Genomic DNA, 12,429 nt, shown 5'->3' with positions numbered 1-12,429 from the left:
CTGTCTGTTTATTACTTAGGTACTTATGACTGGTGACAGAAAATAAGATGTGCCTTTTTTACAGGTACTGTTCTGCTGACTAGGGGAAAACAAAACCTACATCTTTATTCCCAGAAAGATAGTAGATGGAATTATTTCAGATTATATTCATGTCTTATTGAAGAGAGATTTTTTTTTTAATTATGGTGGAAATTTTCTTGTTCCCTTTTTACCCTTTTGTAAATGCCGCAGAGAGAACCAGAGGACACAGTCTTGAGCTGCAGCAAGGGAAATATGGGTGGGATATCAGGAAGAAGTTTTTTTACTGAAGGAGTGATAAAGTATGGAATGGTCTGCCTGGGGAGATGGTGGAATCACCATCCCTGGATGTGTTTAAAAGAAGACTGGATGTGGCACTTGGTGCCAGGGTTTAGTTGAGGTGTTGGGGCTGGGTTGGACTCGATCAGCTTTAAGGTCTCTTCCAACGTAGTCATTCTGTGATAAGTAATAAAATGTTCTCAAAATGATCTGTTTCCTACAACTGGCTGCTGTCAAAATTCTTCACTCTCTTTGGCTGGTTCCTCATGAACTTAAACTGATCAGTAGAGATGATGCAGCCACAAGAACAAGTTTGATACCTCCACAAGTGTCACTTGTGGGATTTGTTTATTCATGTTCAAGTCTCTAAATTGTATGTTCAAATTTAAATATGGTTAATGACACCATTTTTTCTTGTGAGTTTTATTTTTTTGGGGAGGGGGTTCTGTATAATTTAATCTTCTGTTTTCTTTCCCGCTTTCTGGTTTGCATTTTTTTCCTGATTTAAAATAGGTCTTAAAATTTAAAAGAAAACCTTTGCCTGAGTTACTCAACTTCAAATCTGTTCGAGTTAGAATGATTTTGAAGGCATTAAACACCTTTTCGTCACTTAAAATTTAGAGCCACTTGAGTTTGAAAAAACCATTAAAAATCCAAACCAAGGACACAAACCAACACCCACAACCTCTCCTCTTCAAACTCTCCTTCCAAAAATACCCTAAATCTCTTTTCCAATGAAATTTTTGATCAAGTGGGAACTATAATAATAGCATACTTAGTGTTATTTTAATATCAGTGTTCCAAGATTATATGTGTTAAGTGACAGAAGTAAAGATAGGTACTTTGAATAATCAGGTTTTTATTAGATTCTTCTAATTTTGACAGGCAACTAATTATGGAGTGTCTGAACAAGTCACTCCACATCTGCTTAATATTACTTAATCTCTAAAATGGGAGAGTAATTATTCACTTGCATATGGCTTTTTATAAGTTGTTCTTGACAGGTGATAACTTAAACCAAACATATAGGTCTAGGTCTCATTTTAAAATAATCTAGTGCCGGGGCTAGTTTCTGAAAAGTATTTGTGATCTTGGGCAGATTAACGTTTATTCCAGCTGTGGACCTGGAGGCTGACATTGGAGAAGCCAATGGAAGGAACACCTGTTCTTCATTTTTCAGAGTCTGTCTTAAAATCAGAAAATTTGTCTTGTTTAAAAAAAAAGTGCACACTTTTATAGCACCCTGAAAAATTCTCTTTAGCAGAACTCAAGCTTTTAATTGACTTGCAGTGAGGCTTTGGGAAGTGCAAATTCACACTCATTTCATAAGACAGTGAACTTTCAAAGAGCTTTGTATTTCTGAAGAATTGTAGTATTATTAACACAATGCAGCAGAGAGTTGAAGAAATGTAAAGCAGGACTTTTTGGTCATATTCTAATGTGTGTCATGTGGGATGACATTAACCTTTTCTTACTCTCCACTTCTTATTTTGACTGTTTTAAAATGGAAACATCATTACAATAATTTATTGGGTGGAATTTTTGAAATGAAAATTTTGTCAGCTTGTCTGAGAGATATTTTCTGAGAATCTATTTTTTATACATACATGCAAATGATGGGTTGAGAAAGTAGAAAATATTCTCTCAGACTTGAATAAGAAGTACAAAGATGATATGACGCCATCTTCTGTAGGAAGCAACAAAGAATTTAAGGATTCAATGTCCTTGGTCATGAAGGCACTTTGAGCCTATAGTCCTGAATATTTAATGAGAGAATTTCAGGGTCATGTGGGCTGTCCTTTTGCTGAAAGGATAAAATTAAAAAAAAAAAAGTTATCTTTAAGGGGAGTAACACTAGTTCAGGAAAATCTGTACTGAGAAGTAAGAACCATATTTTTAGAAATAGAGTATTTGTGCCATTTTTGGCAAGTGGCTCTTTCTTGGGGCAATTTTGGATGTGGTTTTTGTGTTGAAATTGGAAACAGATTGCTTCCAGATTTGTTACTCTTTGTGAAATAAGAGTGAAAGAAGTTACATATGTTAATTTTCATCTGTAATGTAAATTGCCCTCTACAAGACAGTCCTGTCCTGTCTTGAAAGAAAATGGACTAATTTGTTTGGTTGATCCCATTTCCATTCAAATACAATGTTTGTGTGTAAATTTGCTGAATGTCTCTCCTCCAGGAGAATGGAAAAGCTGTTTAAGAAAAGGATTATTTTCACAGTCCGCCTTTACATATTCAGTAGGGGTCATAAAACAGTTTCTCATTACTGCTTTCTTCCCTGTGTTATTTAATTCTTAACCATGGCATTCGCATTTCTGCATATTGTATTGGATAGATTTTTATAAGCAATATATTTAAAGGTCATCTGTCTGTACTTCACTGTGATAGTGGAGAAGTTGTGCATGCTCCATCATTGATCATCTTCAAGGTTGGCTTGGATGGGGGTTTTAACAACGTGGTCAGGTTAAGTGCCCCTGCCCATGGTCTTTAAAGGTCCCTTCCAACCCAAATAGTTCTGTGAGTCTGCGGCATGATGTCTTATTTTTTTAGAGGCAATAGGAGGCCAAATTTGTATTTTGTGAGGTACTCAAGAAATACTCTTGTTCCTGTAAATACCCTCCCAATAGCAATCTTTACTGCCAACACCTGTATCTAAGTGTTGTAAGCCAGGTTTCTGTACTCCTTGAAATGATTAAACTGTTTGCAGCAAAAGGCTTGTGAAATAGGAAGGGAAAAACAGAGAAATGCCCTCCAGAAAAACTTCACGTGCCAATCTTTGCACTTTCACGTCTGTGTGTGTACACAGGCATATGTTTGGGTTCTAGCAACATCTCCAGCATATTGGGAATCTCATTCTTCTCCTCTAAGTTCAGCTGCTACAGGAGTGAGGTGCTGCAGCTGCCTCATGTCATAAAGAAATGGTTTGGCAGCAGTTTTCTCTCCATCTCTACCTAGCAGTCTGCATAATTTGATTAATTAAAGCAATAGCTTCTTTCAAAAATCACAAAGCGGAATTGTAGGTACACACAGATTGTGGTGATTGGGGTGGGACTGTGCCCAGCCTCATCCCCATGGGCACAGCTGTGAGCAGCAGGTGAGCAGCACTGACAGCAATGAGCCATGGAGTGCCCAGGGGCACTGACCCATCACCAAAGGGAACAGAGGGCACACAGGGGCATGGCATGGACAATGAGGGTATAAAAGGCTGGGCTGAAGGACAAGAAGGGCAGATGCTTGCAGCCTTCTGAAGTGGTCTGGTGTTGATCTGTATGGGCTGAAGCCTTCTGGAATTGTAGGGTGATACTCTGTGTGTTGTGGCCATCTCAGCTGCGACATGTGCTGTGACACAGAATTACACACACAGGCAGAGCAGCAAGTATGAGAGTGGAATACAGCTAATGACAAATGCTTAACAACTATTTAGGAGTTTTATTTTTTAGGATGCAGTCATCCTTGTTGACAGTTTGTGAGGTCTTCTGTTAACAGGTAGGGGCTAAGAAAAATGATGAAATAGTTCAGCGAATCAGTGCTTTGCTCTGGTTCTAAACCAGCAATTAAACATGCCTTGAAAATACATTATAAAGTTGCCTTCTAATATTCTTTTTTCAAGAATGTGGATACTATTCAGTAAATTTATGATCATCACATTAACTTTCTATATGGGGTATTAATAATATGGGAAGTCTATCTACCAAACCAGATGCTTTTCACAGCTAGACCCTAACTTGATAGTTATGGATATGACAGAAAACATGAAAAGCTTCTCATTATTATCAGCTCATTTGTTGCATAATGAATGTGAAGATATTATCACTGTAGTTAATCACCATATCAAGTTTAGAGTGGAATAGTGCACAGAAGATATCTTAATTCTTATGCTATGAAAGGTACATTGTGTATAAAATTTATTGTTTATGTGATGATAATATTGTGCTCTGCTGCATTTAGAAAAGTAGTTAGCAGTCTCTAATGCTCCAACAGGTGCTTGTGCAGCACTTTTCAATCTGCAGGAACAAATTCTTTGTGGCTCTGCAATTTGTGCAATTAGTTAGCTCTTAAAAAGAAAAACTAGGTGTGTGTCAATTGTTATTTCTTTGATATAGTAGTTTTTATGCTCCTTTTCTACTTGAGGACCCCTTAAGTTAATGAGAATGTCGAGCAATTGAGAAGGGACTTGATTACTTACCTGGAAATTTTCTACAATTGCCTTTTAAGATGCTGTTGATTTTATGTTGCACAGGGAAAGATGCATCAAAATAGATGGCTTATGGTGTGATTTTTGGGGCTGGCCTGTGCTAGGCTAGGAGCTGAACTTTGATCCTTGTGGATTCCCTCTAATTCATTATATCCCATGAAGTGCATTTCTTGGTAGGACCAGTGTTTTGCCTTCCTCTCCCTCTGTATTCCTCTTTTTTATACTTGGTAGCCAACAATAACACATCAGAAAAAGGAACTGGCAAATGACAGCTGTTTTTTAAATAAGATTAACAAGATTCAGCAGATGATTTTGACAAATTGTACCATTTGCTACATTAAATATAAGTGTAAAATGATGGTTTAGAACTTGAGAACAATTAGAAATATCTGTCAGGATGAGCTTAAAATAATTCAATGGGGATTGGAAGGAGTTCGTGCCTGTGCATATGTGCCTGACAGACAGTGTAAATAAGGAGGAGAAGATCTTAGAGTCTGTTCTTTCCAAATGTGAACATAATTCCCAATGACACTGATGGGTATCGACAATGTTGTTATAGAATTAAACAGAAAAAAAAATCCTATATTCATTCTGGTATTGGAGTAATTTTCAATATTTCCTGAGCTTCACAGGTCTGTAGTACCTATTGTGTGCAGATGAACTGACCTCAGACCACCTTCAATCATGTTAAAATTAAATTAAGGAATTGCAAAGACAATTGATTCTATACCTTCAGGCTTGTGTCCCACCTTACTTAGAAATTCAGTATCACGTTATAGTTTATAGGTTTGACATACAGTACTTGGAGCATTGGGTCTCACTGCATGTAAATATGTTCAGAAATGCCTAAAAAGTGGAGTCTTCATTTAATTTGTCAACCTGTCAAGCCACCATTCTTCCAAAGCTTGGTTGGTATATTCCAGAGATAACCAAAAGGAGAAGGTGTAATAAAGTGCACACGTTCCTGAAGTCAAATAACTTAAAGCAAATAACAGTTTTCAAAGCCAAGCAGAACCGTCTCAGTTGTTTTACTGGAGATTGGGACATTAAAAACAACCATTATTTGGCAGAAGAATGGAGAGATTTTTCTGTTATTTAGATGATAGCTGCGTTTTTCTGACTTTCTGTGTATTTCAAGCAGACTTTGCCTGTAGCAATTTACCAGATGGAGACACCTGTAAAATTCCTCATTCAACTCTGTTTCAAATATTTCAAGTTAGAAAATGAAAACAATAAAGGGAAGGAGTTGCTTTATCACTTCTGTGATATTCCAGTCATGTTGCTGATTTGAGAATGGCTAAAGTGCTTATAAAGGGAGCAGAAATGGACTGTGTGGGTTTCTTTCCCCACATATTCTGATTAGGTGTGGGCCTTGTATCTAATAATTTTGCTGCTGGCTTTTTTTTTTTTCCATTACATTAAAAATGGATACAGTTGTTGTTATTGAAGGAGTTATTTCTGGAGGCAGCAGGGATCTGTGTGCAGGCATATGTAGTGTATGGTCTCTCAGGGAAACTGGCATTGCTCATGGTCTGGGAAAATAGCCTTTTTTCTCTATCAGAAGCAGACTTTTATAAAAGTCTCTCTAAAAAATGGCAGTAGGCCTGATGCTTCTCTTATTTGGTCGATCTTGTGTCAGTGGTAATCAAGAAACTGTTTGGGAAGTTTTTCTGGTCTCATCTGTGCTGCAAAAATTAGCAAGTAGAGCTTCCATATGTATGTCTAGATTTAAGGTGATTGTTTTAATTTTCTTTTAGATGTCTGCTCATAAAAAGTGCAAAGTATTTTCTAATATATTGTTCCATGTCTTTATTGTGCTTGTTAAAATAATAGATATGTAAAGTAGAAAGGAAAATCTCGCTTTTACAGTTGGGTGGGCATGGAGACTTTATGTTCTTTGCAGAAGGAGATGGCACAGGTGCTTCTCAGCCTACCCTGCTGTCTCTTTTAACATCATCATGGGAGCTGTGAAAGTCTTGAAAAATTAAAATGAACAAACAAGTAGTGTTTTCAAAAATTTCAGCTTGACCTAGATGCACTGTGGTGCTGAGATCGCAGCGGTGCGGGGCAGGGGTCTCTGGGGAGCAAACACACGGGGCTGGTGGTTCCAGGTGCAGGGAGTGGCTGTGCCCTAGGCTGGAGCCCCACGCTGGCCCGGGTGAGGCAGCCTGGTCCCCATGGGCTCGGTGCCCTGTGCTGCCGCAGCCTGACATGCAGGGTGCCTCAGGACACATCTGCTGGCAGCTCCCTCCTGGTACCGCAGGTGGAGGAGTTCAGCTGCCTTCATGCTGCAGTGACAAAATGAAGCTCACTGTGCTGTTTCTAAAACTTAATCAACTTAAAAGACAAAGGCAAAGCGTGCTGTTTTCCCTTCATTGGCAAAAATCAAGGTGTGATCGCACGTACTCAGCTGCCTGTTGGTCAATAGAGAAGCTTAACAGCAGCTCTAAATGTGTCACAATGAAATTTAGGGTCCAATTGTATGAGTGCATGCTGAATACCATAATGGGAGCTGCATGCACAAGGCAAGGTCTCTGTGTGTGACTTCCTAAATTCCTACATTACTGCAGCCCATCTCTGGAACTGCTTCAGTCCCTCTTCTTGTTGTTGACAATTATACCATTATAATTGGCCTACTAAAGCTGCATACATATGTTCTGTAAATTAGACATGATAGAATGCAATATACCCAAGCATTTGCCACTAGAGTTAAAAAATGATTAAATTTGACACAAATTGTGCCAACCAGATAGTCACCTGACCTAGAAATAACATGAGATTTGGTTCTACATTGTGTCTTAGGATCTCAAATACCAGAATTAGGCCTCTAGAAATTAATGTTTCCCAACCTTATTTGATACTGGGGAGCTGGATCTGTGGAAATGAGCGCGTAGATCTGAAGGACATTTCAGATGAGCTTTGCCATGAAACGTCAAAACTCTCAGCTTCCAGTTCTAAGCATTAATAGCATGGCTATCCTTCTCCCAGCAGCAGTGTTAACTTTCTCATTCAGAATAATAATTCAATAGCAGCAGTTGAGAAAATGCAGTAGAATTGGATTCAGACACTGGAAAAAATTGGCAATATCAGTGGCACAAAGAATTGTCATAGAATCAGGAGCTGCTGAGAACATGAGATAGTTGCTCAAAAAGTTTCTATGTAGACATTACCATTTTCTTCCTTTTCTCTGCAAAAATTCCTGGAATGAACTAGTAAATTACTGGGCAAAGCATATATGGCTTTTATTGGTGAGGGCACTGTGTGCAATGTTAGAAGGTGAAAATCAAATGTGCTGAAACTGAACTGTGACCTCAATTCACAATGGCATTTAATCCATGTGCTCTTTGAAATAAGGTACTTAATTTTCTGAGACTAATATGGGGCACTGAAATCCAGAAATGTCGTACTTTCATATGTAATATAATTTTAGCACTCAAGAACACTTCAAGCACTGGACTTTGTCCTTTCTTAGTTGGTAGATGAACAATGGTTTAAATTTCTTGCTTCATCCTTGAAATAATGACACATTTCTCTCACAGTTTTGTTTTCTGGACTAATTCCCCAAGACTGCTCAAATTACTGTAGAAATAGCTGATAATATCTAATTTGCATTAAATTTTTTTGGTGTTTATAGGTCAGTAGGACAAGAAATCTTTGAAAAGCCATTCTAATGATGTTTTCAGTGTCTGAACTTAATGTGATTTGGTCTATATTAAATAAAAATGACGGATTTCTGGTGACATGGCTGAGTGCAAATGAGATCGTTAAATGCGAAGAATTCCCTGCTAAACCATCCAACATAATTGATGTGGTGAGGATTTCTAAAAAGCCAGGAAAGATTGTTTGTGCTGTCCTCATCCAGATTCTGAAATAGAGCTGGACGTAATGACATGCTAATAAAACAGGAGGGGGAAACTGGTGCACAGTGGTTGCAGTGTCAGCTTGTTGGCTCCTGATGCTATCATGGGAATGCTCCTTGAGCACAGTTAGAAATGACATGTTCAGTGTGAGGCCTCTTCCAGCTGAGATGAGCAGTGGGGCTGGAAGAGAAAAGAACGACGTTGCTTTTGTCTAGTTTTGAAGACTTTCTCCCTTTGTGAATAGTGTTGTTGCATTATTTTTCTAGAGTGAGTGCCTTACAATAGCTATAGAAATAATTTTCTTCTCCTCCTCAGCTGTTATTACTTTCTGTAACAATATTTCTTATGGCCAAAAGGGTTCATGTACTCCAAGTAAGTTTGTGGTCATCCCAGTTCTCTCATTTCCACCTCTACATGGAGAAATGAGAGAGCATGTAGGTCTCACTAGGGAAGTAATTTTAAAGTCTGATAACCTTTATTTGATCATTTGTGTTGCTTGGCTTGGCTTAATGACAATATTTTGAAAAATACATACAAAAACTTCAGGCCTTGGCAAGCAAATATCATATTTTATATGTAAGGTTAAAGTTAAAGGTAACCTTAAGTTAAGGGTTGCATATTGAATTAGAGGTAAAAAATTTTATATACTTCTTTTACATCAGAAAGATCAATCCTGTAAACTAGAAGATCATTCCTGAAATGACAGTGAAAGGAGAATCTTCCAGCACTGTCCAAACAATCCCTTCCATCTTTTCATTGAAATGGCTTTTCTTTTAAAAAACAAGCAAAAGTAATCCCATCTGTAATATAGACAGATATATAGACACATGAAGAACAGCTGAAACTGGGACATAAAATTATGTGTATATGGGAATAGTAACAATTTTAAAATTATTCAGGGGTTTTGTGGCATGACTGTGTTTTCTTTTTAGGTTTTCAATTTTATATAACAACTGAAATTAAATTTTGAGAATCGATTAAGTAATAAAATTTCTCTTATTGCTATTTGAAAGTGTAATGCATGTGCTGCTGCGCACTGCCATCTCCTGAAAGGAACACTGCAATCTTTATTATATCTTTAAAAGCTTTCTGTGTAGGGAAGTTAGATATTTTAATGAATAAGGCCTGAGTTTCTAAAGGAAAATAATTGAATTCGTGCTTGGATGCTCTGACACGAACTTTGTTTAGAACTTTTTTTTTTTGCAATTCAACTATATATCTGTGTTTTACTTATGGAGATACTCCTACACTAGAACATGTGTGATGTTGTTTCTGTGAGGTAGTTTCTTTAAAATGTCAGATACAGTGTCTGTTATAGGAGAAATTTTGAAATTTGCATCTGAAATATGGAGCCATAAAAACATAAGCAGAGGTCAGAGCAAAAATGGAGGCGTTGTACTCAAGTGAGAAAGAGCAGCATTTGTGAAAACAGCATGGAGTTTGATCTAACCCAGTCCCTTATACATTTGGGTGGTGCCAGAGGTATGGTTTCTTGCAAGCTGAGAAACTGGAAAAAAGCATAGCAGTTTATTTAGGAATACCTGTGTGTGTGAAAGAAGGACAAGACTGTAAAGAAGGTTTACCTGTTGAGAACCTGGATGGATTCACCAGTCCAGGATTATCTTGGCTGCAGCCCTCAGCTTCCCAGTGGAAGGGCAAAGGTGCCAAAGGGGCTTTTTATGATGACATGTAGAAAAGAAACGTAGTTACCTGGGACTTTGCTCTATCCTCTACTCAATAAATGAGCTGGGTATTTTTGGGGACCAAACGAGGCTTAACATGGTATTTCCCATCTGTTGTGTAAGAATCTGTACTCCATAGTGTTGGCTGGAAGATCTTTGTTTTGCCATGCTGTTCTGCAACACAGTCAACATCTGCCCTGTGTGTGCATGAAATCTGTGTATGTTCACTTTACAGTATAGCATTTGTGGCAGAGTTACTCTCCAGGGATAGAATTTGACTAATTACTATAATTATTTTCTAATTCTTTTTCCCCCCCTTAATTTTACCCTTGTTACTAAGTAGCCATGTAGAATCGTTCCTTCGAGTATTTGCAGGGCTGTGTCATTATTATCAGGTATGCATGTATTCCCCAAGTGAAGCCTGTGTGGGTATGGTTTCAGTTCCATGAGGCAAGAAACGTGTTTGAAGATGTGTCTTGGACAGTTTTTTGTCCCCTTAAATGCTGCATGTATCCACAAATAGCTTTTTTGTGGAGAAGACAGGGTTTGTAACATTTTGCGTACCGAGCATGTTCTCGGCCTTGTGTAGCTTTGCTTTATGGAGTTAAATAAAACTAGGGAAATTGGAATTGAGGGCAAGGGGAAAAATGGATATTTTCAACAGAGATTTGCACAGAGATGACAGGTGAATGAGGTGGAGAGGTAAAGAACAGCTGTTCCAGATGGTAGGAGCTTCAGGAGGGAAAATGCTGGAGTCAAAGCGGTCAGACTGTAGGAAGAGATGATGCTCATGAAGGATGAGTGGTGCTGGCAGCGAGATGAGTGTCAGAGGTCAGTGGGAAAAACACAGCAAACACTGTGTATGAAGTTTATTTGTCTTCAAGTAGCCATTTCCTCTAAATGAATAGTTTTCAGTTCTTTCCAGTTCTGATTGCAGGTGCTTACTTGCAGCCTTCAGTGATCAGCATTTTCTGTTGTCTTTGTTTGCCTTGACACATTTACTGCCTTAGCTGAGTTCTGTACTGACAACAGACACTCAAGAATAAATAAATACAGTTTTCACAAGTCTGGTTTTAAAGCAGCCCTTCTGCGTCTCTAATCCACTGCCTGAGATTGAAAGCTTTAAAGGTGCTTGAAAATCTAATAGCCTTGATTTTAAGGTTTCAAACAATATAGCATTTCTCATAGGACTTTTTGAGCCATCTCTGGATAAATAGTTAATACAAAAAGCAACTGTAAAATGATAGGAAACAAGTGATGCTAAAAGTGATGCGTTAGTTTAAAGAAAAAAAAGTTTAAAACCTCTGGATTAGTTTTAGAATTCTTTTTTGACATACCTGAAGAATTGCCTGTATGAGAGTTGGGCACTCTGACTCTGTGAGCTCCTCTTGAGTTTGTTGGTTGCCTGTTTATAGCATTCTGCTGAAATGTTTTGAAGAAACAGGCAGAACATTCACTTTCTGTGAGATTTATATAGGCAGTACTTACTTTAATTAACCATTTAAATTTAAATTTAACTTATTGACTTCAAAGAGTCTGACAATTGGCTGGAATTGTTGTGTTGCAAATCCTAGAGGTATTACACTTGAATTAATTTATATTGGCCTCCGGACCTGTCCATAGATCGTGGATGTCAATTCTACCTCCTTTTCCCAGTGGTTCTACCTTTTTAAGCTTCTTCTCCCTTTGTTTGAACTTTCTGTTTTTTATCCGTCAGTAGACATTATGTTAAATGTAGATCCTAGCCCACATCAGTCATTCAATATATTAAGTGGCACCTTTGGAAGAAACTCAGTTCTCATTTCAGAGCTATGTTCTTATGCAGATCATTTACTTTGTGCCTAGCTAGTTTTCCCCAATATTTCTGACTGGCATCAATGCTTCCCTTCAATATATGTCTTAAATGATGTCAGAATGTAAAAAAATTCTGTATATTGTGGAACAACTTCTGGGCTCTGCATAGAGAGAAACTTCTTTTAAAGATGAGGAAGACACGATGTTCTAGCAAAGAAATGCCTTAAGTGTTAATGATTAATGCTTTGGGATACTGCAGATGAAAGGTGCAATGTGATTTTTGTTCTTTCTTTCCTCCACAGGGGCAATTTTTGATGAATCTGCCAAAAAAGATGAGGAAGTTTTTCGAATGGCAGTAGCTGATCTCAACCAGAATGACGAAATCTTACAAACAGAGAAAATCACATGTTCAGTGACATTTGTGGATGGCAACAATCCTTTCCAGGCAGTTCAAGAAGGTAGGACAGCTAAAAAGATTTCCTCTTGTTGTTTCTGCTGTGACATGCAAAATATTACCTTGATAGTCTCCTATCCTTATGGGAATTTGTTATTTTTGTTGGCTTCTTTTTATATGAAATATCAAATAGTGTATTTAA

At 37.8% G+C, this 12,429-nt stretch overlaps 1 protein-coding gene across 6 annotated transcripts in view; it reads left to right on the top strand.

Moving 5' to 3' along the window:
* The window catches only part of GRID2 (glutamate ionotropic receptor delta type subunit 2), a 677,007-nt gene that overhangs the window by 126,076 nt on the left and 538,502 nt on the right, over window positions 1-12,429 (top strand). For all 6 annotated transcript variants that reach the window (XR_010439884.1, XM_064711069.1, XM_064711071.1 and 3 more), the window contains exon 2: window positions 12,136-12,291. Coding sequence is in view for 5 of the 6 variants with exons in the window: in XM_064711069.1 (XP_064567139.1) it covers window positions 12,136-12,291 (156 nt within the window). In the remaining variant the exon portion in view is untranslated. The remainder of the gene's footprint in view (window positions 1-12,135; window positions 12,292-12,429) is intronic.

This window comes from Zonotrichia leucophrys, chromosome 4 (assembly GCF_028769735.1).
Source record: "Zonotrichia leucophrys gambelii isolate GWCS_2022_RI chromosome 4, RI_Zleu_2.0, whole genome shotgun sequence".
In the NCBI taxonomy this organism is placed as follows: domain Eukaryota; kingdom Metazoa; phylum Chordata; class Aves; order Passeriformes; family Passerellidae; genus Zonotrichia; species Zonotrichia leucophrys.
This window is presented reverse-complemented; position numbering and strand designations above follow the sequence as displayed.